The sequence below is a fragment of the Oncorhynchus kisutch genome, linkage group LG1 (assembly GCF_002021735.2).
Source record: "Oncorhynchus kisutch isolate 150728-3 linkage group LG1, Okis_V2, whole genome shotgun sequence".
NCBI lineage: Eukaryota > Metazoa > Chordata > Actinopteri > Salmoniformes > Salmonidae > Oncorhynchus > Oncorhynchus kisutch.
Window position 1 is genome coordinate 72,425,074 of NC_034174.2, and position 24,550 is coordinate 72,449,623.

The window sequence follows — 24,550 nt, forward strand, 5'->3', positions numbered from 1 at the left end:
AACTTTCCAATAAAACGTTTTATTGAATTTGTCATTCCTATTAAGTCTGGTTACCAGACAATACATACAAAATTACTATCATCGTTCTAACATCATTTAAGTTCTAACACCGATGTTGCATTCCTGTGCAATTTCTGTGAACGTTAAAATGTATTTTCTTTCACTTATTTTTAGAAAGCCAAAAAAAAAAAAAATTATAATAAAAACATCTGGACAAGGGTAACAGAAGTCAACATATAAATATCTGACCTGCCATGGGGAACAATTCACTTATGTACAATAGCTTAACTCACAAAGAATATACAACGATAGGTACAACGATAACCGTTGCCATATCCTTTCTCCAATCAGAGTAGTCTGGAGTCCAACAGTGTACATTTAGATGTTTTCTCATAGTGTGTGTTTGTGTACGTTCACAAGTGTTAACACTAAAGCAATCTCAGTCAGGGTCCTCCAGATCACCTTAAAAAAGAAGCAGGTGGAATGCTATCAACTTCCTGTTACATGAAATGCCTTTTCCATTCCTGGTTGGCTCAGCTAGGAGTCGTCGCGCTGATGACGTCAGTGCACTGCGGCTCACAGAAAGTCCCGAAGCGCCCGTACACATCCCGGGCCCGGACAGCAAAGTAATACGTAGATCCAGAGACAAATTGGGTGAGAGTACAGGCCATGGGCAGTGGCAGTGCCTTCACCTCCCCAATCTTCTTCCAGTGCTGCCCCGCTCCAGGGCCATTCCCGGCAGACCCAGCGTTGTCCTGGTGGTACGCGTACAGGTGGTAGCTTTCCACGCCTGCACAGGTCAGGTCAGTCTCTGCCACGCACCAGGACAGGACGATGCCATTCTGGTTTTGCACCCTGGCCAACTTCAGCTGGGGCTGCTGTGGGGGTGTGGTCTGGTTGGCCTCCATGGGTAGCCGGCCAGGAGGCAAGGGAGCCAAGGGTAACGGGGGCAGGGTGACAGGGGGGGGCTTGGTTGGAGTGGTATTGTTTCCCATGCGTGCTTTGGATGGGGAGTCCTGGGAGGGAAACGAGAGGAGATGGAAATTAATTACGGCAAGAAATATGCAGAAAAACATATCACAAATGTATAGCTTTCAAAAAATAAAAATATATAGGTAATAAACTTAAAGTTTTCAAAGTAGGAAAAAAATCAAACAGCAATTACAATTCCCTATTCCCTTATATTAGTTATATACAAGAATAAAGTCAATAATTCATTTTTATTGTGAATCATATGAATGTACCCTAGTAAAATATAATTCAGTACAGCACTGTTTTTTTCTTCTTCATAAGTCACAAGGTTATATATCCATGCTTAGACTGGCAGAAATATAACTACCCAGAAAAAATGACATTCTTTTATTTTGAATACCACATATTTGATGTGTCACAGGTACAACTCAATTGTATCAACTCAAAAGGTTTTTTCTACAAAACTTCCTGCCTTACACTGAAAAAATGCTAAAATCTATGAAAAGATCTTTCGCTTCATCCTTTGAGATTTGTTTTTGACTGTCTGAGTCAACCAAAGCAAGTTATCGTATTTTAATAAAAACTGGTGTTATACTGTATGACAATATTTTGTTACCCTGAATGACATCACTACGGCTCACAAATATTGATTAAAATGTGATCCTTAAGCAACAACAATAATGATCCTATGAACTATTATTAGTAGCAGAAATAGTCTTTTTCTTTTAGCTATTTTTTGTTGTTATAAAACTGTAAAAAAAACTGGATAAGATGTTTAAAATGTGCAGGCTAACTGAACATAAAATCTCCATACTAGAGAGAGAGAGAGAGAGAGAGCGAGAGAGAGAGAGAAATTACCCATACGCCACACACACAAAGAACATGGGTTTAACTACACAACATAGTTTAACTGACACGAGGTACAATTTAATTCACATAGGATTAAATCAGCATTGAACATTTCAAAAAAGCATTAATTAAAAAACATTCCATAAACATTGGGCAAAAAAACTGTAGTTTTGTTTAAAATCATCACGAAACAGTGGATATCTTTCTCAAAGTAATGTCATGACATTACATCAGGCATTTGAAAAAAAATTATGCATAAACAATTATTCCACCAACATCAAAACAAAACATTTCTGTATTCTGAATATCAGAATATTAACCAAATCCATTGTTTGAACATCAAATGGAACTCATCAACGTTCTCAAACTGATCCCATCATTCAATAACATCTTTAAAACATGGATTTCTTTTTAGATTGCTTGTGTATGTCGTTTTCTTGTGTAGGCCTAAGTAGTATTCTGTAGCCTAACTGGTGTGTAACTTGGAATTAGGACTAATAAAGCTCTGTAAACCTTTCCCAGTCAGAGTTGCAGAATTTTGAATTCCTTCGTTTTGTAGTACACGGCTCTGGTTCGGAGATCACTGCTTGGACATCCGACTTGAAGTAGTATGTGATGTCCTGAACTTGGGGCCACGCAAATTAATTATTTCTTTCAGTTGCTTGTTGCATACAACTGATTTCCATCTACTCTCCTACAACCGTCAAAACTTGGCCAACAAATAGCTGGTAATTGTAATGGACTATTATGAACTTTCCTTTTAAGTCCTCTGGTGGTTTCACCATTGCAGGACACCTCCCGATGGTGGATCTTTCCAGGTTCCTTTGCGATGATCTGGTGGATTTTTAAGGTTCATTTGACAGCTGGCAACTCATTTGGAACTGCTTCATCAAAATCGTTTAATCTCATCCTCAGCAATCCAGAAGTACTTTACGCTTGACTGCGCTTTCTCCAGCATGGTGTAGAGCTCCTTTGGGCTCTGGAGGTCACCGCCCTTTTTGACAAACTCATCTGCACAACGTTTAACCGAACCACCAACCCCATCGAGTGCACCTTTTCCGTGGGACTTCTCAGAAAAATTACCTCTTTGAACCCCATGAGAAATGACACCGTGCTCAAGAGGTAGAAATTATATTTATTTCTATATTGCGTGACAGGGCCATCACTCATGCATGTAGTGGAGTCGGGGATGTTTTTTTCCCTTCCTATCATCCAAGAAAGGCTTCAGATGAGTCCACACGGCACACTCGTCATGCCGGAGGGACTCTGAAATGGAGGCATAGGATTGGCATTCCTGTGGTGTGTACACAACAATTGTGTAAATAGTTGCCTTCTTACGGCCGCCCCCAAAATGAAAAGCCTGAACCTCTGTATGCAGCTGACACGCATAATTTTCAGAAAAGTCCATGCGGATTACAACCTTGTGTTCTTTAAGTGTGTCTTTTAAGTTTCAGCACTGCTCAACTTGGTGTAGCCAGTTAAACTGGTGCCTCGCAATAGCATCCAGTTACTTGTTTAAGTTTTTAACCAGATCGAGCCCCGTGCCCATCTGTTTTTTTCCCCACAAAATTTGAGAAGGACCTTTCTCCATTGCTCGATTTCTCCCTTTGCCACTGTTGCCAGGAAATTAGTGCATTCTCTTCAGGTAGGGCCAGCTCTATTTCATCATAGCATAACTTTGCACAAAGACGGTACATGCATTGCTTGTTCTTGTGATCACAGACAATGGAAGACAGTAACTCGGAAACTCTTGAGGTTTTCAGCAACCCGCTTTGGCTCAACCTGTCAACTAGAAGTTTCACATTCTCGTGATTGAGACACGCACAGGTGTTGAGGTCATGTGCCTTTTGCTCTGTAATGTAAAATGGCCACAGTCGTAAAAAACTGTCTGAATGACAGCGAAAGTGTCCCATCCACCTCTGAATTGTACTCTGCAAGGAGTTATTTTAGAGATTTCACGAGTATGCGCCTCTGAACCTTCTTTTGCATGACCGTGTCTTTCTTCCCTGAGAAAAGGCCACTATTTTCATCTCTATTGAGAAATGCAATGACCAGTGTTTTCCTCACTGAAGAAATTTTCTTTTTCCCTCGTGGCCTGTATTTTTCAGCATTTGAATTTATTTGACCTTTGCATGCCCTTTCGTAATTTGTCACTTTTTTGTTGCGATCGTTTTAGTTGCATTTCCAGTTGGAGAATATTCTTCATTAGTTCTCGTTTTTCCTTTTGCAGCCGCTTGCAACGCTATGATACCTTTTTCACTTTTTCTGGAGTAGAGGAAGCAAGTGGTTGCTCCAGTGTTTGAGATTGAGGCTCAAGGTTCTGGAGTCACGGATGGTTTCTCCAGCTCTGGAGGTGCAGGTTCATGTTGTACTTGTACAAGTTGTTCAGGGGGCTGCTCAAATTAGTTTCCTTCAGTGGACACTGGAGTTAAATTCATCACCACAATAATTTGTTATATTTTTTTCACGCCGCCTCCTCTGATTTAATCTCCATTTTTCCCTCTTTTTTTCCGCATCAGATTGTGTCATTGTATGGATCGGTGGATGATCAGGATTGACATCCTTCTTTCTTCTCTGATAGCTAAAAAACGAAAATGTTATAGTTATGACAGTGGCGCAGAATAGGATTCACATCCATTAAATATTAGTAGTAGTCTATTAATAGTAGGCTATACAATGATAACACTTCATAAAAGTTTAAAGGTTAAATCAACTCCCTCTCCCAAACATGTTTTGTTACCATTTCACTGCTAATGTTATTAATAATCACTTTACTATAATTTGAGCCTGCGGCAAACACTTTACATTGCATTAAGTTGCATTATTACATGATAGTTAAGTATTATGCATTGTTACACTGTAACTGGTAAATTTATATTCAATGCAGGTACACAAATGCAATTTCAAGATACCTACACAAAATAGATAGATAAAATGCCCATCAAACTACTTCAATTCAAACTTGTACAGTCTCAATTTTTTCAAGTGTCCCAAATGTGAAGCAGCATTTAACTAATATAATTCATTATCCATAATTGTGTGTGTGTAATATTATATTAACTAATATAATTCATCAGTTATACCTTAACTGCAGTGCAATAAGACATTAAATATAGTGTAATAATGCAACTTAATGTTAAGTGTTACCCACCCAGCTTTATATCCTATTATATCCTATTCTGTTGCTGACAGTAGCATGAAGCCATGAAAACAATACCTTGCTTTTCTTCTGGCTAGTCTTTCCTCCCTAGCAACTGGATCTGCGTTAATCTTTTGTCTGTGCCGTGCAGCCCTCTCCTTATTAGACAATGGCATCTACAGTATAAAGATAATGTTCCTTGAAATACCTTAAAATGCCATAAAATAGTTTACAATTATAATATTCAGTATTCATACAACAAGTAAATATGAATTGCATGATTACATTTTGTAAACTAGTGAAAACATGGGATAACAAAACTACTGTCATTCAGCATAACGGGTGACATTGTGGTATAACATGAAACTTTTGTTGTGCCAAAGGACAAAAAAAGCGTTATACTGAAGGACGGATTTCATACATAAACCTATATGGGTCAAAGACGAGACGTGTAAATTTGACATAAGATAAATATGTATAAATAAATATGTATAAATATAATATTAAAATCACTCAACTCTTACCCTTCTTTTGACCCAGAAATATTTGTGTTGCAAACTATTAAATTAAGGGAGTTATTGAGCTCTAAAGTGTCAAAATGTCCTTCAGTGTAACTGTCCGAGTTAAAATTCTAATGACAAAAGTGATTTTAAAATGTAGAAATTAATCGTAAAAATATAAATGAACACCCATAGCATAATTCAAATCAAATCAGGTCACATACACATGGTTAGCAGATGTTAATGCGAGTGTAGCAAAATGCTTGTGCTTCTAGCTCCATCAGTGCAGTAATATCTAACAAGTAATATAACAAATTCACAATAACTACCTTATATACACAAATGTAAAGGGATGGAATATGAATCTGGGCCAGCAGCCTTGCGAGGGTTAACACATTTAAATGTCTTACGTCGGCCATGGAGAAGGAGAGGGGGGCCCGCAGTCCTTGGTAGCGGGCTGAGTTGGTGGCACTGTATTATCCTCAAAGCAGGCAAAGGTGTTTAGCTTGTCTGGAAGCAAGACATCGGTGTCCGTGACGTGGCTGGTTTTCTTTTTGTAGTCTAATTGCCTGTAGACCCTGCTACATACGTCTCGTGTCTGGGCCGTTGAACTGCGACTCCATTTTGTCCCTATACCGACATTTCGCTTGTTTAATTGTCTTGTGGAGGGAAAAAATAGACTGTTTATATTCGGCCATATTCCCCGACCTCTTTCCATGGTTGAATGCGGTGGTTCGTGCTTTAAGTTTTGCGCGATTGCTGCCATCTATCCACGGTTTTTGGTTGGGGTAGGTTTTAATAGTCACAGTGCGTACAACATTTCCAATGCACTTCCTAATAAATTTGCTCACCGAGTCGGCGTATAAATCTATGTATTTGTCTGAGGCTTCCCGGAACATTTTCAAGCCCACTCTTGAAGTGTGGATTCCGATTGGTCAGACCAGCGTTGAATGGTTCTCGTCGCCCTATTTGAGGTTATGCCTATTGGACGGTACGAGCAAGATGGAGTCATAGTTGGATTTGCCGAAGGGAGGACGGGGGAGGGCCTTGTACACATCATGAAAGTTAGAGTAGCAGTGGTCCAGTGTTTTGCTCGAGCGGGTACTACAGTCAATGTGCTGGTAGAATTTAGATAGCCTTGTTCTCAAATTAGCTTTGTTAAAATCCCCAGCTATATGGTTTCCAGTTTACATAGAGTCCAGTGAAGTTCTTTCAGGGCCTTCGAGGTATCTGCTTGGGGGGGATATACACGGCTGTTACTATAATCGAAGAGAATTCTCTTGGGAGAAAATGCAGTCGGCATTTGATTGTAAGGAATTCTAGTTCAGGTGAACAAAAGGACTTGAGTTACTGTATGTTGTTATTGTTACACCATGATTTGTTAATCATGAGGCATACATCCCCGCCCTTCTTCTTACCAGAGAGATGTTTGTTTCTGTCGGCGTGATGCATGAAGAAACCTGGTGGCTGTATCGACTCTGACAACATATCCCGAGAGAGCCATGTTTCCGTGAAACAGAGAATGTTAAAATCTCCACATTGTTGTCTAGAGACTGGACATTGGCGACTAATATGCTCGGAAGTGGTGGCTGGTGTGCTCCCCTTCTAAGTCTAACCAGGAGGCCGCTCCGTCTGCCTCTCCTGTAGTGACGATGTTGTTTTGAGTTGGCCTCTGGGATTATATCCAATGGGTGGAGGTTCGAACAAAGGATTTGCTTCGGGAAAGGCGTATTGCTGGTCGTCATGTTGGTAAATTGACGTCACTCTTATATCCAATAGTTCTTCCTGGCTGTATGTAATAACACTTGAGATTTTCTGGGCTAACAATGTAAGAAATAATACATAAAAAACAAAATTACTGCAGAGTAAATCTCTCTGAAATATTTTATGATTTCACCTTTCACCCTCTAGTAACCTTTGTAACAAAAACACATGTCCTTCAGTACAACAGAAAATATACTTTTGTTCTTTTACAAAATCTATATTAAATATGAAAAGTAAGGATAATCTTTAAAGGTCAAGGTCATTACTTTATATAGGTGGCCAAGGAGCTGCCTATTTGTATTTCATTGTGTTGTGTTTGTTTCGTATTCATTAAAATGTTGAGAAATTAACGCATTAAAATAATCTTATAGGAACTCAAATTAATCAAATAAAAATATGAACATGTGAAATAGATTCAGGGGTAACAAACTCACCAGAGGGGGGCGGTAGTGAACTGTCAGATGAGGACCACCAACTGACTGTTGAGGAGATGCTCTTGATGTTGTGCCTGTAAAGAGAGGACAATATGTCAAATTGGATAACATAATAAGCATCCCCTCCTCAAATCTGCATTGATCACAAGATTCTTTGAGTAAAAAACAATATGCAAACTTTTACTCAGAACCACTTTTACAGAGCAAATAGACATAGAGCTGACTTGTAACACATTGAATACCAGGCATGGCTAGGCTAATAGATATCCTTGGAATTCTATTAACTTGTGTCAACTGACTGACCACAATCATAAAACATCTAGCAATTAAGATTATAATCTAATGAGTGTTATAGTAATATCAGGGTGGTATGGGGTCCATATATGAACATTAGAAAATGTTTAAACAAACTTTTTGTCCAACTACGCATCTGCAATTTAAAATGGTCTTGCACGTGATAGAACGCTACATGTTAGCTATTCCAATTAGATATCCTGGCACACTTAGCCATATGCTAACAAGACCAGCTGGCGTTTATTATTTACAGTCACAAATTCTGCCTCAGCCAATCAAAAGATCTTAGACTTTACATGCCTTCAGAAAGTATGACCCCTTGACTTTTTCCACATTTTGCTGTATTACAAAGTGTGATTAAAATAGATTTTTTTTGTCAACAATCTAAACAAAATATTAAATGTGAAAGTGGAAGTAAAATTCTGATATTTGTATAAGAAAATATATGAAAAATAAAACATTTCTTGATTAGAGTATTCAACCCCCTGAGTCAATACATGTTAGAATTACCTTTGGCAGAGATTACAGCTGTGACTATTTCTGGGTAAGTCTAAGAGCTTTGCACATTATTTTATTATTACAATTCTTCAAGCACTGTCAAGTTGGTTGTTGATCATTGCTAGACAGCCATTTTCAAGTCCTGCCATAGATATTCAAGACGATTTAAGTCAAAACTGAAACTAGACCACTCAGGAACATTCAACGTTGTCTTGGTAAGCAACTCGTGTATATTTGGCCTTGTTTTAGGTTATTGTCCTGCTGAAAGGTGACAGTCTCCCAGTGTCTGTTGGAAAGCAGACTGGACAAGGTTTTCCTCTAGGATTTTTAAAAATTCTGTTTAGTTTTACCATAAAAAAGTCCCTAGTCCTTGCCAATGACAAGCGTACTCATAACATGATGCAGCCAGCCCCACCACTATGCTTGCTTATGACCCTGTCAAGGAGCATTATGACCATCATAATCATATGAAGAAAATATATATAAAAACACAACTTGTAAAGTGTTAGTCCCATGGTTCATGAGCGGAAATAAAAGAGCCCAGAAATGTCCCATTCACGCAATGTGCAGTTTTGTCACAAAACACAATGTCACAGATGTCTCAAGTTGAGGGAGTGTGCAATTGGCATGCTGCCTGCAGGAATGTCCACCAGAGCTGTTTCCAGAGAATGTAATGTTAATTTCTCTCATCGTTGTTTTAAGAGATTTTGCAGTATGTCCTACCGGCCTCACAACCGCAGACCATGTTTATGGCGTTGTGTGGGTGAGCTGTTTGCTCATGTCAATGTTGTGAACAGAGTGCCCCATGGTGGCAGTGGGGATATGGTATGGGCAGGCATAAGCTACGGACAACGAACACAATTACATTTTATTGATGGTAATTTGAATGCACAGTAATACTGTGAAGAGATCCTGAGGCCCACTGTTAAGGTATCTGTGACCAGCAGATGCATATCTGTATTTCCAGCATGTGAAATCCATAGATTAAGGCCTAATGAATTTATTTCAATTGACTGATTTCCTCATATGAACTGTAACTCCACAAAATCTTAGAAATTGTTGCATTTATATTTTTGTTCAGTATATGAAAAGTGGTACTCAGTGATGTGTTGTGTTGGATTTGCCCCAAAAATAACACTTTGTATTCAGGACATAAAGTTAATTTCTTTGCCACATTTTTTGCAGTTTTAATTGCAAACAGGATGCATGTTTTGGAATATGTTTATTCTGTACAGGCTTCCTTCTTTTCACTAGGTTAGTATTGTGAAGTAACTACAATGTTGTTGATCCATCCTAAGTTTTCTCCTATCACAGCCATTAAACTAACTGTTTTAAAGTCACCACTGGCCCCATGGTGAAATCGCTGAGAGGTTTCCTTCCTCTCCGGCAACTGTGTTAGGAAGGACATCTGTATCTTCGTAGTGACGGTGTATTTATACACCATCCAAAGTGCAATTAATAACTTCACCATGCTCAAAGGGATATTCAATGTCAGATTTTTTTATTTATTTTCCCATCTACCGATAGATGGCCTTCTTTGCAGTGCATTGGAAAACCTCCCTGGTCTTTGTGGTTGTACTTGTGTTTGAAATTCACTGGTCGACTGAGGGACCTTACAAATCATTGTATTTGTGAGGTACAGAGATGAGGTAGTCAATGTAAAAAAATAATGTTAAACACTATTATTGTCCATGCAACTTCTTATTTGACTTAAGCACATTTTTACTCCTGAACTTAATTAGGCTTGCCGTAACAAAGGGGTTGAATACTTATTGACTCGAGACACTTTAGCTTTACATTTTGTAAAAATTACACTCTGACATTATGGGGTCTTGTGTGTAGGACAGTGAAGAAACATCTCAAATTAATACATTTTAAATTCCGGCTGAAACACAACAATATGTGGAAAAAGTCAAGGGGTCTAACTAAACACTTTCTGAAGGCAACCGATGGGATTTCATAAAATAACTTTGCCAATAGAGAGATATTTAAACCTCCAAATTCAAGGTTTACATTTGTTCCGCTTGGTCTGTAACAAGCATATTGTCAATGTCGGATGAAATCATCATATGAAAAATCAGATAGTGAAGAAGAAGAAAAGATCTACATCAGTATGCAATTTCTATTTTACAACAAAAAAAACGTTATAATGGAGTTACAAGTTTTGCACACATTATATGTGGAGATAAGTGGTTCTTATCATTGAATAGAACGGGAAATATTACTTTTGAGACATTGGAATAATTTAAATGACAATATCACAATATCTCTTAAAATGCTCAGTGTTATGGTGAATGTGTACAAACGATTTCCACCAAGTGTGATGTTGAATTTTTTACTCAAAGTATAAGTATTAAAACAGTCAGTATCAACATTTCACTATCAATCATGTTACAAGTATGGAAATATCATCAAGGCACATTTCAGCAAGGAATTCAACATCAAATCAAGGTAGGTATTCCAGTAAGAATCATGTAAGTAATAAATAATCAAACAGTGCAGATATCAACTGTCATAGTCAAAGAAATCATGTTAGTGTGAACACCTGGCGGGACTGAGGAGTTTCCCATCCTCCTCACATTGACAGCTGTACTGACACGGACTGGAAAACAGGCTCCAGGTACTGCTTAGAGGAGGATGACGTGCAGTAGTGTGATGGTACTATTGGTAAGTCGCACAGAAATGTTGTCATCGTTTTGTGCCTCATTCCTCACAGGTGCTAATCTGATGGTCTCCCCAAGCTCCTTCGCTTGCACCCAGTGTAGCACAGACCATTCAGCCAACAAGTGTTCACATACTCTTTTCTTCTCACCATAAATTTCAATATGGTATGCCAATGTGGATGTCCTTCTAGGGCTCATATTCTCAGACCTGCATCGCTGCACTGCAGTACAGTCAACAAAACCACACACATACACTTTCCTCTCATTCCAGTCTAACGTTTGCCAGAAGTACTGGAAAATCTTCTCTCTGTCCTCATCACAGATTGCATCGCAGGAGCGCTTGGAGGACATTCGACATCCCTCTGACACACATCCTGGTCCCATATTGCATGGCTTTCTCTTCACCTCCCCTTCTGTTGTTGACCTTCCTGTTGCGCTCTGTCCTGCCAACCCTTGATTGGTAGCAATTGATTGGTCTGCCGTTGTTTGCTCTGCTCTTTGATGCGTGTTGTCTTAAACATTTCAAATGAGAGAACCTATATCGATACAATAATTTGAAATATATTAGCTACATCATTCAGTGTAGAATGTTCAGCAGATTTCAGTATTTTAGCATTGCCATTTTCCTAAAAACAATGTACATTTAGCTAGCTATTATTATAGGTAAAAGGTATGCTTTTTCACAAAGAAATCCTGAGATGCCACTGGCATTTTCCTCATGATCACTTTCCTCGTCTGAACTATCGCTAGCACTCTCCATCTCTGACTGCAAAACTCTGGGCTCTTCAAAAGGGACATTCACCATGGCACACAGCTCCTCCAATGAAAAAGACATGAAAAAATAAGTTTGGCTCATTCTCAAAAAGAATGGATTAATGTTAGCCTGATTGAATGATATTCAATCAAGTATTAATCACAATGTAGACCTAACGTTAGCTATTGAAACAGGTATGAATCGATCTGAGGTGAATAGTCTAGCAAGCTACATGGCTAACACTGGAGCTAGCTTAGCTAGCCAGCTTAGCTTGCTAATTCGATAGTAGTTAGCTATTGCCACACACATCTGATTAATCTGTTCGGTCTTTATGCTATTGACAAGGTGGCTATCTAGTTAGCCAACAATAAATAATTTATGGGAAGCTGAAACTTCATCTGTCACATTCAATGACAATGGAATGGGTTAGCCAAAGCCAGACAGTTAGCTAGCTACCTTGCCATTTCATTTGCACTCTCCCTCAAAACACAATCTCAACAGCAGGTTTTTATCTGAGAAATACTTGTCTTACTCCGGGAACGATATAATATTACAAAAGGCAGAAGGTAATTAAAGTGCAACTTACCTCTGATCACATCTGGCTACGCACCCACAAACACAAACAAAATCTCCTCAGAAAAGTGAAGACGTGAGCTCCTTTCAAGCAATAATATCCATCTGCGGACTGCAGTAACTACACGCCGTACCCACTGCCATTGAGGGTACTTGTAACAGTACAATAACCATTAGCATTAAGTCATTACATGCTGCGTCCACAAGCATTACGTCACTAAAATCTAAATTAGAGCATGACAGACGTAGGTTTACCATGTTGAGAAATAAGGTGATGAAAGAAATCAGACAGGCCAAGGCAAACTTTTTTATTAACATAATTGGTGAAGCAAAGGGAAATTCTAAATTGATATGGGAGAATCTAAAAAAGTTAACAGGGAAAGACCATAGTAACACTGCAAAAAGACTAGAAATCATGGTGAATAACAATCTAACACAGGATGCAGTCGAAATAGCAATAGCCTTCAATTCCTACTTTATTGACTCTGTCAGGGTACTGACACAGAACCCCTTCACTGGTTTCTTGGGCTCAGTGCTAGTGAATGACACTCAACCTGTCTTCATCATAAGGGAGGTTTCTGAGTCAAAGGTGTACAAGGTGATTAGCTCACTAAAGAACTCTAAAGCCAAAGATGTGTTTGGGATGGACTCTACCTTTCTTAAAAACTACAAAGAGTCACTCATTGGCCCCATTACTAAGGTCACCAACACATCTATTGGTCTCGGTGTGTTTCCAAGGGTATGGAAGTCGGCAATAATAACGGCCATCTTTAAATCAGGCGACCCTGCTAACGTGAGTAACTACAGGCCCATTAGTATACTACCTGTGGTGTCAAAGGTTGTTGAAAAGTGTGTAGCAGAACAACTGATTGCCCACCTCAACAACAGCCCCTTCACATTACACTCCATGCAGTTTGGCTTCAGAGCGAAACACTCCACAGAAACGGCCAACTGCTTTCTTCGGGAAAATGTGAAGTCCAAGATGGACAAAGGGGGTGCTGTTGGGGCTGTGTTTCTGGACCTAAGGAAGGCTTTTGATACTGTTAACCATGAGATTCTCATCACAAAATTGTCCAAGTTCAACTTTTCCCCTGATGCCTTGAGATGGATGAAATCATACCTTGAAGGCAGAACTCAGTGTGTCAGAGTGAGCAATGAGCCGTCGCCCACTCGTAGCTATGATGTGGGCGTGCCCCAAGGGTCAATACAGGGGCCCCTCCTGTTCAGCCTGTACATTAATGATCTGCCTTCTGTCTGTACTGGGTCTGAAGTTCAAATGTATGCAGATGATACAGTGATATATGTGCATGCAAAGAGCAAACAACAAGCTGCACAAGAACTCACTACTGTAATGGTCCAGGTTACAAAGTGGCTCAGTGACTCGTGTCTGCATCTCAATGTGAAAAAAACAGTTTGCATGTTCTTCACAAAGAGGGCAACAGATGCTACTGAGCCAGATGTCTATGTGTCAGGGGAGAAGCTCCAGGTGGTATCCGATTTTAAGTACCTTGGCATCATACTTGATTCCAACCTCTCTTTTAAAAAGCATGTGAAAAAGGTAATTCAAATAACCAAATTCAACCTAGCTAATTTCCGATTTATACGAAATTGTTTGACTACAGAGGTAGCAAAACTGTACTTCAAATCTATGATACTCCCCCACTTAACATACTGCTTGACTAGTTGGGCCCAAGCTTGCTGTACAACATTAAAACCTATTCAGTCTGTCTACAAACAGGCTCTCAAAGTGCTTGATAGGAAGCCCAATAGCCATCATCATTGTCACATCCTTAGAAAGCATGAGCTCTTGAGTTGGGAAAATCTTGTGCAATACACCGACGCATGTCTTGTATTCAAGATCCTTAATGGCCTGGCTCCCCCTCCACTCAATATTTCTGTTAAACAGAAAACCCAGACATATGGCAGCAGATCCACAAGGTCTGCCATGAGAGGTGACTGTATAGTTCCCCTAAGGAAAAGCACCTTTAGTAAATCTGCATTCTCTGTGAGAGCTTCCCATGTCTGGAATACACTTCCATCAGACACACATAACTGCACCACATATCACACTTTCACAAAATGCTTGAAGGTCAATCAGATTTGTGAGCATGGTCCCTAGCTGTGTGTTGCCGCTCTCCATGCTGTCTGTTGTCTGTAGCTTGTGAGGTGTGGAAACACTTTGTTGCTTTTATGAATTTTGTCTTGCTGCTTTATGTTCTATGTTGCTCTGTCTGTATGCTACGTCTTGCTTGTCCTATGTTGCTCTGTCTGTATGCTATGTCTTGCTTGTCCTATGTTGCTATGTCTTGCTTGTCCTATGTTGCTATTGTCTATATTGTAATTGTTTTTAATAACCAACCCAGGGACTGCGGTTGAAAATTAGCCGGCTGGCTAAAACCGGCACTTTTACTGAAACGTTGATTAATGTGCACTGTCCCTGTAAAAATAAAAATAAACTCAAACTCAAACTATATGCACACTCGCTAGCAGAGAAAAAGTTTATGGTAATATTTTTTAATTTCACCTTTATTTAACCAGGTAGGCAAGTTGAGAACAAGTTCTCATTTACAACTGCGACCTGGCCAAGAATAAAGCAAAGCAGTTCAACACATACAACAACAGAGAGTTACACATGGAATAAACAAACATACAGTCAATAATACAGTAGAAAAAGACTATATACAGTGTGTGCAAATGAGGTAAGATAAGGGAGGTAGGGCAATAAATAGGCCATGGTGGCAAAGTGATTACAATATACAAATTAAACACTAGAGTGATTGATGTGCAGAAGATGAATGTGCAAGTAGAGATACTGGGGTGCAAAGGAGCAAGATAAATAAATAAATAAATAAATAAATACAGTATGGGGTGAGGTAGTTGGATGTGCTATTTACAGATGGGCTATGTACTGGTGCAGTGATCTCCGAGCTGCTCTGACAGCTGAACCTAACCATAAACATCAGTGCGCCTTAAAATCAATACACAAGTATATATTTTTAAACCTGCATATTTGGTTAATATTGCCTGCTAACATTAATTTCTTTTAACTATGGAAATTGTGTCACATCTCTTGCGTTCTGTGCAAGCAGAGTCAGGGTATATGCAGCAGTTTGGGCCGCTTGGCTCGTTGTGAACTGTGTGAAGACCATATCTTCCTAACAAAGACCATAACTAATTTGCCAGAATGTTACATAATTATGACATAACATTGAAAGTTGTGCAATGTAACAGCAATATTTAGTCTAATGGATGCCACTCGTTAGATAAAATACGGAACAGTTCCGTATTTCACTGAAAGAATAAACGTTTTGTTTTCGAAATTATAGTTTCCGGATTTGACCATAGTACTGACCTAAGGCTCGTATTTCTGTGTGTTATTATATCATAATTAAGTCTATGATTTGATAGAGCAGTCTGACTGAGCGGTGGTAGGCAGCAGCAGGCTCGTAAGCATTCATTCAAACAGCACTTTCCTGTATTTGCCAGCAGCTCTTCGCTGTGCTTCAAGCATTTCGCTGTTTATGACTTCAAGTCTATCAACTCCCAAGATTAGGCTGGAAATACTAAAGTACCTATTAGAACATCCAATAGTCAAAGGTATATGAAATACAAATGGTATAGAGAGAAATAGTCCTATAATAACTACAACCTAAAATTTCTTACCTGGGAATATTGAAGACTCATGTTAAAAGGAACCACCAGCTTTCATATGTGCTCATGTTCTGAGCAAGGAACTTAAACGTTAGCTTTTTTACATGGCACATATTGCACTTTTACTTTCTTCTCCAACACTTTGTTTTTGTATTGTTTAAACCAAAATAAAGATGTTTCATTATTTTTTTGAGACTAAATATATTTTATTGATGTATTATATTAAGTTAAAATAAGTGTATATTCAGTATTGTTGTAATTGTCATCATTACAAATATATATATAAAAATCGTCCGATTAATCGTTATAGGCGTTTTTTGGTCCTCCAATAAATCAGTTTTGGTATTGAAAAATCATAATCGGTAGATCTCCAGTCTCCAGCTTCAGTGATTTTTGCTGTTAGTTCCGGTCATTGGCAGCAAAGAACTGGAAGTAAAGACGGCCAAAGGAGGAATTGGCTTTGGGGGGTGACCAGTGAGATATACCTGCTGGGGCGCGTGCTACGGGTGGGTGCTGCTATGGTGACCAGTGAGCTGAGATAAGGCTTTACCTAGCAGAGACTTGTAGGTGACCTGGAGCCAGTGAGTTTGGCGTCGAGTATGAAGCCAGGGCCAGCCAATGAGAGCGTACAGGTCGCAATGGTGGGTGGTGTATGGGGATTTGGTGACAAAACGGGTGGCACTGTGATAGACTGCATACAATTTGTTGAGTAACGTGTTGGAGGCTATTTTGTAGTCGAGGATCGGTAGGATGGTCAGTTTTACGAGGGTATGTTTGGCAGCATAAGTGAAGGATGCTTTGTTGAGAAATAGGAAGCCGATTCTAGATTTATTTTTGGAATGAAGATGCTTAATGTGAGTCTGGAAGGAGAGTTTACAATCTAACCAGACACCTAGGTATTTTGTAGTTGTCCATATATTCTAAGTCAGAACCGTCCAGAGTAGTGATGCTGGACGGGCGGGCAGCGATCGGTTGAAGAGTATGCATTTAGTTTTACTTGCATTTAAGAGCAGTTGGAGGCAACGGAAGGAGAGTTGTATGGCATCAAAGCTCGTCTGGAGGTTAGTTAACACAGTGTTCAAAGAAGGGCCAGAAGATACATAATTGTATCGTCTGCGTAGAAGTGGATCAGAGAATCACAAGCAGCAAGAGCGACATCATTGATGTATACAGAGAAGAGAGTCGGCCCGAGAATTGAGCCCTGTGGCACCCCCATAGACTGCCAGAGGTCCAGATAACAGGACCTCCGATTTGACACACTGCACAGAGACGGAGTTGGTAAACAAGGCGAGGCAGTCATTTGAGAAACCAAGGCTGTTTAGTCTGCCGATAAGAATGTGGTGATTGACAAAGTCGAAAGCCTTGGCCAGGTCGATGAATATGGCTGCACAGTAATGTCTCTTATCGATGGCGGTTATGATATTGTTTAGGACCTTGAGCATGGCTGAGGTGCACCCATGACCAGCTCTGAAACCAGATTGCATAGCGGAGAAGGTACGGTAGGATTCGATATGGTCGATAATCTGTTTGTTAACTTGGCTTTCGAAGACTTTAGAAAGGCAGGGTAGGATAGATATAAGTCTGTAGCAGTTTGGGTCTAGAGTGTCTCCGCCTTTGAAGAGGGGGATGATCGCGGCAGCTTTCCAATCTTTGGGAATCTCAGACGATACGAAAGAGAGGTTGAACAGGCTAGTTATAGGGGTTGCAACAATTTCGGCAGATAATTTTAGAAAGAGAGGGTCCAGATTGTCTAGCCCGGCTGATTTGTAGGGGTCCAACATTTTGTAGCTCTTTCAGAACATCAGCTATCTGGATTTGGGTGAAGGAGGAATCGGGGAGGTTTGGGCGGGCAGTTGACCGGGGTAGGGGTAGCCAGGTGGAAAGCATGGCCAGCCGTAGAAAAATACTTATTGAAATGCTCAATTATAGTGGATTTATCAGTGGTGACAATGTTTCCTAGCCTCAGTGCAGTGGGCAGTTGGGAGGAGGTGTTCTTATTCTCCATGGACTTTAGTGTCCCAGAACTTTTTTGAGTTTGTGCTACAGGATGCAAATTTCTGCTAGCCTTAGCTTTCCTAACTGCCTGTGTATATTGTCAATATCAATGATTATGTAACGTGCAGGCCTCACCACTAGGAGTGCTGATCAGCGGAGGAGGTCCAGTAGATCGCTGGTTAACTGAAGAGGACGATACCGCAGTCGTAATGGCCTTTCTCACACCAGTCACTGCAGAATTAAAGAGAAGGATTAAAGAATAGAGGACAGAAGAGGGAATTCAATAAATATTTATTTATCCAGAATCGTTCACATCATTAGCAACAATAGTCACTATTTTAGAGGACATAAATCAATCATTTAGTGGACCTCTGGAGTTGAGAGGGAGGAATTTGGAGATGTTTCGGGATTCATTCTCACCTAGCACATCATCATCCTCCTCCTCCTCCTCCTCAGTGAGGTCTATGAAGGAGCCTTTGGTTCGAGCCCCCGTTTTGGTTGGAGTAGAGCTTGTTGCTTGGTTATCTGAAAGGGATGTAACAGACATAGGAAAGAAAACAGTTAGATAATATTCTCTTTTACAACAGGTTTTTAGATTTTGCTGCAAAACATCGTGAGTGGATGTGCTTTGAGCACTTTGAAAGTCGGAAGTTTACATACACTTAGGTTGGAGTCATTAAACCTAGTTTTTCAACCACTCCACAATTTTTTTTTTTTTGTCAAATCAGTTAGGACATCTATTTTGTGAATGACAAGTAATTTTTCAAACGATTGTTTATTTCACATATAATTCACTGTATCACAACTCCAGTGGGTCAGAAGTGTGCATACAGTAACTTGACTGTGCCTTTAAACAGCTTGGAAAATTCCAGAAAATAATGTCATGACTTTAGTAGCTTCTGATAGGCTAATTGACATCAATTGAGTCAATTGGAGGTGTATCTGTGGATGTATTTGAAGGCCTACCTTCAAACTCAGTGCCTCTTTGCTTGACATCATGGGAAAATCAAAAGAAATCAGAAAATAAAATGTAGACCTCCACAAGTCTGGTTCATCCTTGGGAACAATAGTACGCAAGTATAAACACCATGGGACCACGCAGCCATCATACCGCTCAGGAAGGAGACGCGTTCTGTCTCCTAGAGATGAACGTACTTAGGTGTGAAAAGTGCAAATCAATCCCAGAACAACAGCAAAGACCCTGTGAAGATGCTGGAGGAAACAGATACAAAAGTATCTATATCCACAGTAAAATGAGTCCTATATCGACATAACCTGAAAGGCCGCTCTGCAAGGAAGAAGCCACTGCTCCAAAACCACCATAAAAAGCCAGACAACGGCTTGCAACTGCACATGGTGACAAAGATTGTACTTTTTGGAGAAATGTCCTCTGGTCTGATAAAACAAAAATAGAACTGTTTGGCCATAATGACCATCGTTATGTTTGGAGGAAAAGGGGGAGGCTTGCAAGTCGAAGAACACCGTCCCAACCGTGAAGCACGGGAGTAGCAGCATCATCTTGCGGGGGTGCTTTGCTGCAGGAGGGACTGGTGCACTTCACAAAATAAATAGGCATCATGAGGAAGGAAAATGATGTGGATATATTGAAGCAACAGCTCAAGACATCAGCCAGGAAGTTAAAGCTTGGTCGCAAATGGGTCTTCCAAATGGACAATGACCCCAAGCATACTCCAAAGTTGTGGCAAAATGGCTTAAATGACCCCAAGCATACTTCCAAAGGTGTGGAAAATGGCTTAAGGACAACAAAGTCAAGCTATTGGGGTGGCCATCACAAAGCCCTGACCTCAATCCTATAGAAAATTTGTGGGCAGAACTGAAAAAGCGTGTGCGAGCAAGGATGCCTACAAACCTGACTCAGTTACACCAGTTCTGTCAGGAGGAATGGGCCAAAATTCACCCAACTTATTGTCGGAAGCTTGTGGAAGGCTACCCGAAACGTTTGACCCAAGTTAAACAATTTAAAAGCAATGCTACCAAATACTAATTGAGTGTATGTATGTAAACTTCTGACCCACTGGGAATGTGCTGAAATAATTCATTATCTCTACTATTATTCTGACATTGCACATTCATAAAATAAAGTGGTGATCCTAACTGACCTATAACAGGGAATTTTTACTAGGATTAAATGTCAGGAATTGTGAAAAACTGAGTTTATTTGTATTTGGCTAAAGTGTATGTAAACTTCCGACTTCAACTATATATATAAATGCAATTATTATTCTTGTCCACATACAGTAGAAAACTCACCTGTCTTTGACGTCATAGCCGTCCCCGAAGGAGGTCCTGGAGCTGCCGAGCCCGTAGCGGCTGGACCAGAGGACGCCTGAACAGGCACCCTGGCTGTGGTCACTGACATCCCAGCACTGGGCGTACTGATCCCCCCAGTGCCCCCCTGGTACACAGCCCGAGCCAGGGTCATCTGAGCTGGGGACATGGCTGGGGAGAGCTGGGTGGTGGAGGAGATGGGCTGCAAGGCCATGGTGGAGGTGGTGGGGCCGGCCATGGTGGAGGTGGTGGGGCCGGCCTTGAGGATATAGGTAGTGGTGGGAGTAGTGGTCTTGGCCTTGTTGAGCGAGTTAGCTGCGGCGAAGGAGGACACAGGGATGTTGACCAGGGTTCCCGCCCCGCCGTTGGCCATGGCAGAGAGAGGAAGCTGGATGAGGAGCGGCTGGCCATTCTGGCCCACCACGTTGGAGCCCGAGGTGGTCTTGAGGAGCAGGGTGCCGGTGGGGCCGCTCTGGGAGGTGACGGTGCACAGGGAGGCAGAGCTAGAGGAGGTGGGGATCAGCTGCAGAATGGAGCCCTGTGTTACCATGGCAGTGGCCGTAGTGGTAGTGGGGACAAGTTTGGCCTGCTTCACCGGAGAAACTGGAAAGACAACAGGAGAGAGGAAAGGAATGGTGAGTTTATTCCTGACTGGTCAGAACGCAGTTGGTGTCGTTCTTTATCTTGTAACTTGATCTCAGGGTCGTTCAATCCCCATGATAAGTGAAACATCCTATTGACAGGTAAGGGAGAAGGTGAAGAAGAAGGGAGAACTTACCTGTATGGTTGGTAGAGACTGGGCTGGTCATGGGCTGCTTTACGACAGCTGCTACTGGCCTGTTGGAAAAGATGTGTGTTTGCATTGAGTTTAATCTTTTTTTTTTAAAGGTAATTGAAAGAGATGTGATTTGCATTCAGTTGGCTTGTTTAAAAATAGGTCAGAGATCATATTGAGACAGACCAGAGAAAAAGTCTTCCTGTAATTTGGCGACCTCTTTGCCACACTTTACTTTGCCAGTTTACTATTATTCTGTCTTCTGGCTCGGTCTTCTTACGTTTCTCCCCTGTGTTTTTAACATTGAGTTTACTGATTTTTTAAAATTTAAATTGAGTGTTTGTTATGTGTATTTTGTTGTTTGTTCTTCTTTGCATTGAATTTGACGAATTCAACCCCCCAAAAATCTACACATATCACAAAAAAGGGAGTAAAAAGTGTTGATTCCTTTAGGGCTTGTTTAGTGTATAGGTATCATTCTTGAGTTGTTTGTGGTATTCTGTCATGAAAATCATGAAGTGTTTGCAGGTCGTTTAACATTGTTGGGACTGTACATTAAATAAAACATTTTGGTATACATTGTGTTGTAATGATATATAACATGTTTTTTTTATATTGTAATCCATACCTTTATTTAGTTCAGTACATTAGGAACTGGGAATATTATGAACAAATAAAATGTTTCATGGGGGCTAGAATGCAATTATATTACTGTTAACGTTGGTAAAATAAAAATAAAAGTGACGATTGCAACTATCTCAAGACTATGTCGTTTCCATAATTCCATACAAAACATAAAAGTGCAACACGACTACTGTGGAAAATGGCACCTTCCCAATCAAACATGTTAAGTCAAATTAAAGTCTGATTCAAAGAAGAACTGTAGTCTCTTCACTCTCAGGATCTCATTGATGGAGTCCCTGATCTTTTTCCAGTCTCTGGCATACAGTTTGTTGAACCTTTGTTCCAAATATTTCTTCATGGTTTCGCGCAGGTTAACAGGCAGCGCATCTTTGCCCAACGTTCCGACGTAGTTCACCGTGGTGACCCACTTCACGTAGTTCTCGTACGAGACCAGGTTCCGGAACAGGAATACTGCGTAACGATCGGATCTGGCCTTCCTTGCAGCATTCTTAGAACGCAGGTAAAGCTGTCTCTCCTTGTCCGTGGAGATGGGACGCAGCATTATGTCTGAACGAACCCTAGTTCCTCCGCTCGGTTGCTGTGGTGACTGCTGCTGTGACCCATCTCTTCTAGCAGGCTGGTGTCTTAAGTTGAATGAAGGCTTCTCAAATTCTTCTTCTTCAGATATCTCTTCATACTCTTCTTCAGATTCTTCATCCTCAGTCACTTCCTTCTTAATCCAACCAATAGAGGTCGCCAGCTCCCCTCTCTGCCATGCCCCCTCTTCAGACTGCAGCTCCAGCTTTGGATGCATTCGGAGCACGCTGTTGAGAGGAGAGGTGCAGTTGGATCGGGTGCTGTGAACACTGTCTGCACAGCTTTTAAAAGCTTATTTTCTTAAGCTTTGGCGCATTGTATAACGTCACAAGACTCAGGACCTGGAACCATGGTGGTGTGCAAAAGAAAAAAGACGCAAAAACCCGAACCGCTGTTTGTTTGTTTAATCCAAAACAAAATGATGATTGATTTCATGTGGGGATTTTGGTTTGAAAATGCCTGACGGGTAGGCACTAAGCGATCAAAAGAGAAGTCAGTCTTGTACATCAGAGAATACCCTCGAAAGGTATCATCTTTGTTTCCCGTTATTATGGTTTTTAGCGGATGTTGTTGCTTTTTAATCCAATCTCCCCGAGAATTTAATCCAGCCTCAGTATTATTGACAACGATCCTGTGCAGAGTCACCACACATTCAATCACACGTTGTGATTGACTCCACGTGTGGCATTCATTGGCTTCAGGCCGGTATTGTCACGTTGATACAAAGGCACAATGATAGCTAGTATAGCCCCATGCAATGACTAACACACAGCTTTCCTTCTGCATGATTTGAATTACAAATACAGAAAATACATTTTTATGCTGGAGAATACAAGCAATGGGAATGTGCGGTCACAAGAGATGGAAAAAAAGGAAACTATGGAATATGTGAAAGTTTTGGAATTGTCATCCATGATTGCCAATGGTGATTAACACAAGACTGCAAACAAACGAAAAGAATGATTGAATCCAACATCTTCATAAGACTAGAGGCAATGCAATCCCCTGTTTTTGATTACTGTTCACCTGTGATTCACAGGAGGAAATGCATTCAAATGACTAAAAGCTTTTCTAAATGAGGAAGTAGTACATTGGCAGTAGGACCGAACTCTTACCGTTGTGTCGGAATGGTGTTTGTAGCAGGTGCAGTCTTGGCAACAGGGGACGTTAGCGCCTGCGAACACACGCCATGGTGACACCTTTAGCTAACACCCTCAGCAATTTTTATTTAATTGTCTATTTGATGTTAAATGTGCAATATGCAGAATTCGTTCAGCCATTTCCTGGTTGCTAAAATTCTAATTGTTCACCAAATTTTAGTGTATGTGACAAAACAAGCAAGTATAGTGTAGAGAATCATTGTACCATTTAAACCACTGTGAAAAATATTTTCCATAACCAAAAATATTGTATTTTCAGCTGTTTGAAGCTGGTGTATAAAACCGAAAGCAAAAGACGCAAAACAAATATTTCGAACGAGAAGCATAGAAATAAACAGAACTACCGCTTCTTAGACTTGTTTTCAATGAGAATGACAGATCTCTATAACTCACAATTTTATGTGAATTTGGTCACATCACACAAAAAGTTACATATTGCAGCTTTAACTAATATCGATGAGTAGTAGATGACTTACAAAAATATATCTGAGACACTGGGGTCCCATAAATTAACAACATTTCTTACCTCATGTTTTCTTTTGTTCTCCGAGGCCTGGTTGGCTTCTCCGAATTTCTTTGCTAATCTAGCAATCTTGGCCTGAAAAAGGGTAAGAAACAGTGAGAACCTGTGAGACTTTCCATTTGTAAGGATTTTAATTAGCATTGCTGAATTTTGTGACTATTGAAAACTATGACTATTGCTGACTATAACCATTGACGACTATTTCTGACTGTTGTGACTATTGTCAAATAGACTTGTAACATACCCATTGCTAGTAGTTTAACATGTAGCTAGCTTACCTGTAGTGTGTTAAGGGTGCTCTGGTGTTTTGTGGCACAATCAATCTTTTCTACCCGGTCTTTTAGCTCCTGTAAACCTTGGTCGAAGACGTTGAGCTGCAGCGCCCTCAACCGCTCCTCAACCATTTTCTGCAGAACCTGAGAAGAAGAGAAACGTAAGATGAGTTCAAGATGCAATTTAGGGCTAGATAGTGTGGGGCAATATTGTTTGAGAGTTA

At 40.4% G+C, this 24,550-nt stretch overlaps 1 protein-coding gene across 1 annotated transcript in view; it reads right to left on the reverse strand.

The window, feature by feature from the left end:
• LOC109888646 (activating transcription factor 7-interacting protein 1) overlaps positions 1-24,550 on the reverse strand; it is a 53,030-nt gene continuing 28,480 nt past the window's right edge. Inside the window, exons 6-14 of the mRNA XM_031832173.1 lie at positions 24,333-24,470; positions 24,058-24,129; positions 23,487-23,545; positions 21,154-21,212; positions 20,358-20,978; positions 18,507-18,611; positions 18,222-18,317; positions 7,659-7,732; positions 1-1,016 (exon numbers count right to left, since the gene is read on the reverse strand). Of these exons, the coding sequence (XP_031688033.1) occupies positions 534-1,016; positions 7,659-7,732; positions 18,222-18,317; positions 18,507-18,611; positions 20,358-20,978; positions 21,154-21,212; positions 23,487-23,545; positions 24,058-24,129; positions 24,333-24,470 (1,707 nt within the window). The 3' untranslated portion in view covers positions 1-533. The remainder of the gene's footprint in view (positions 1,017-7,658; positions 7,733-18,221; positions 18,318-18,506; positions 18,612-20,357; positions 20,979-21,153; positions 21,213-23,486; positions 23,546-24,057; positions 24,130-24,332; positions 24,471-24,550) is intronic.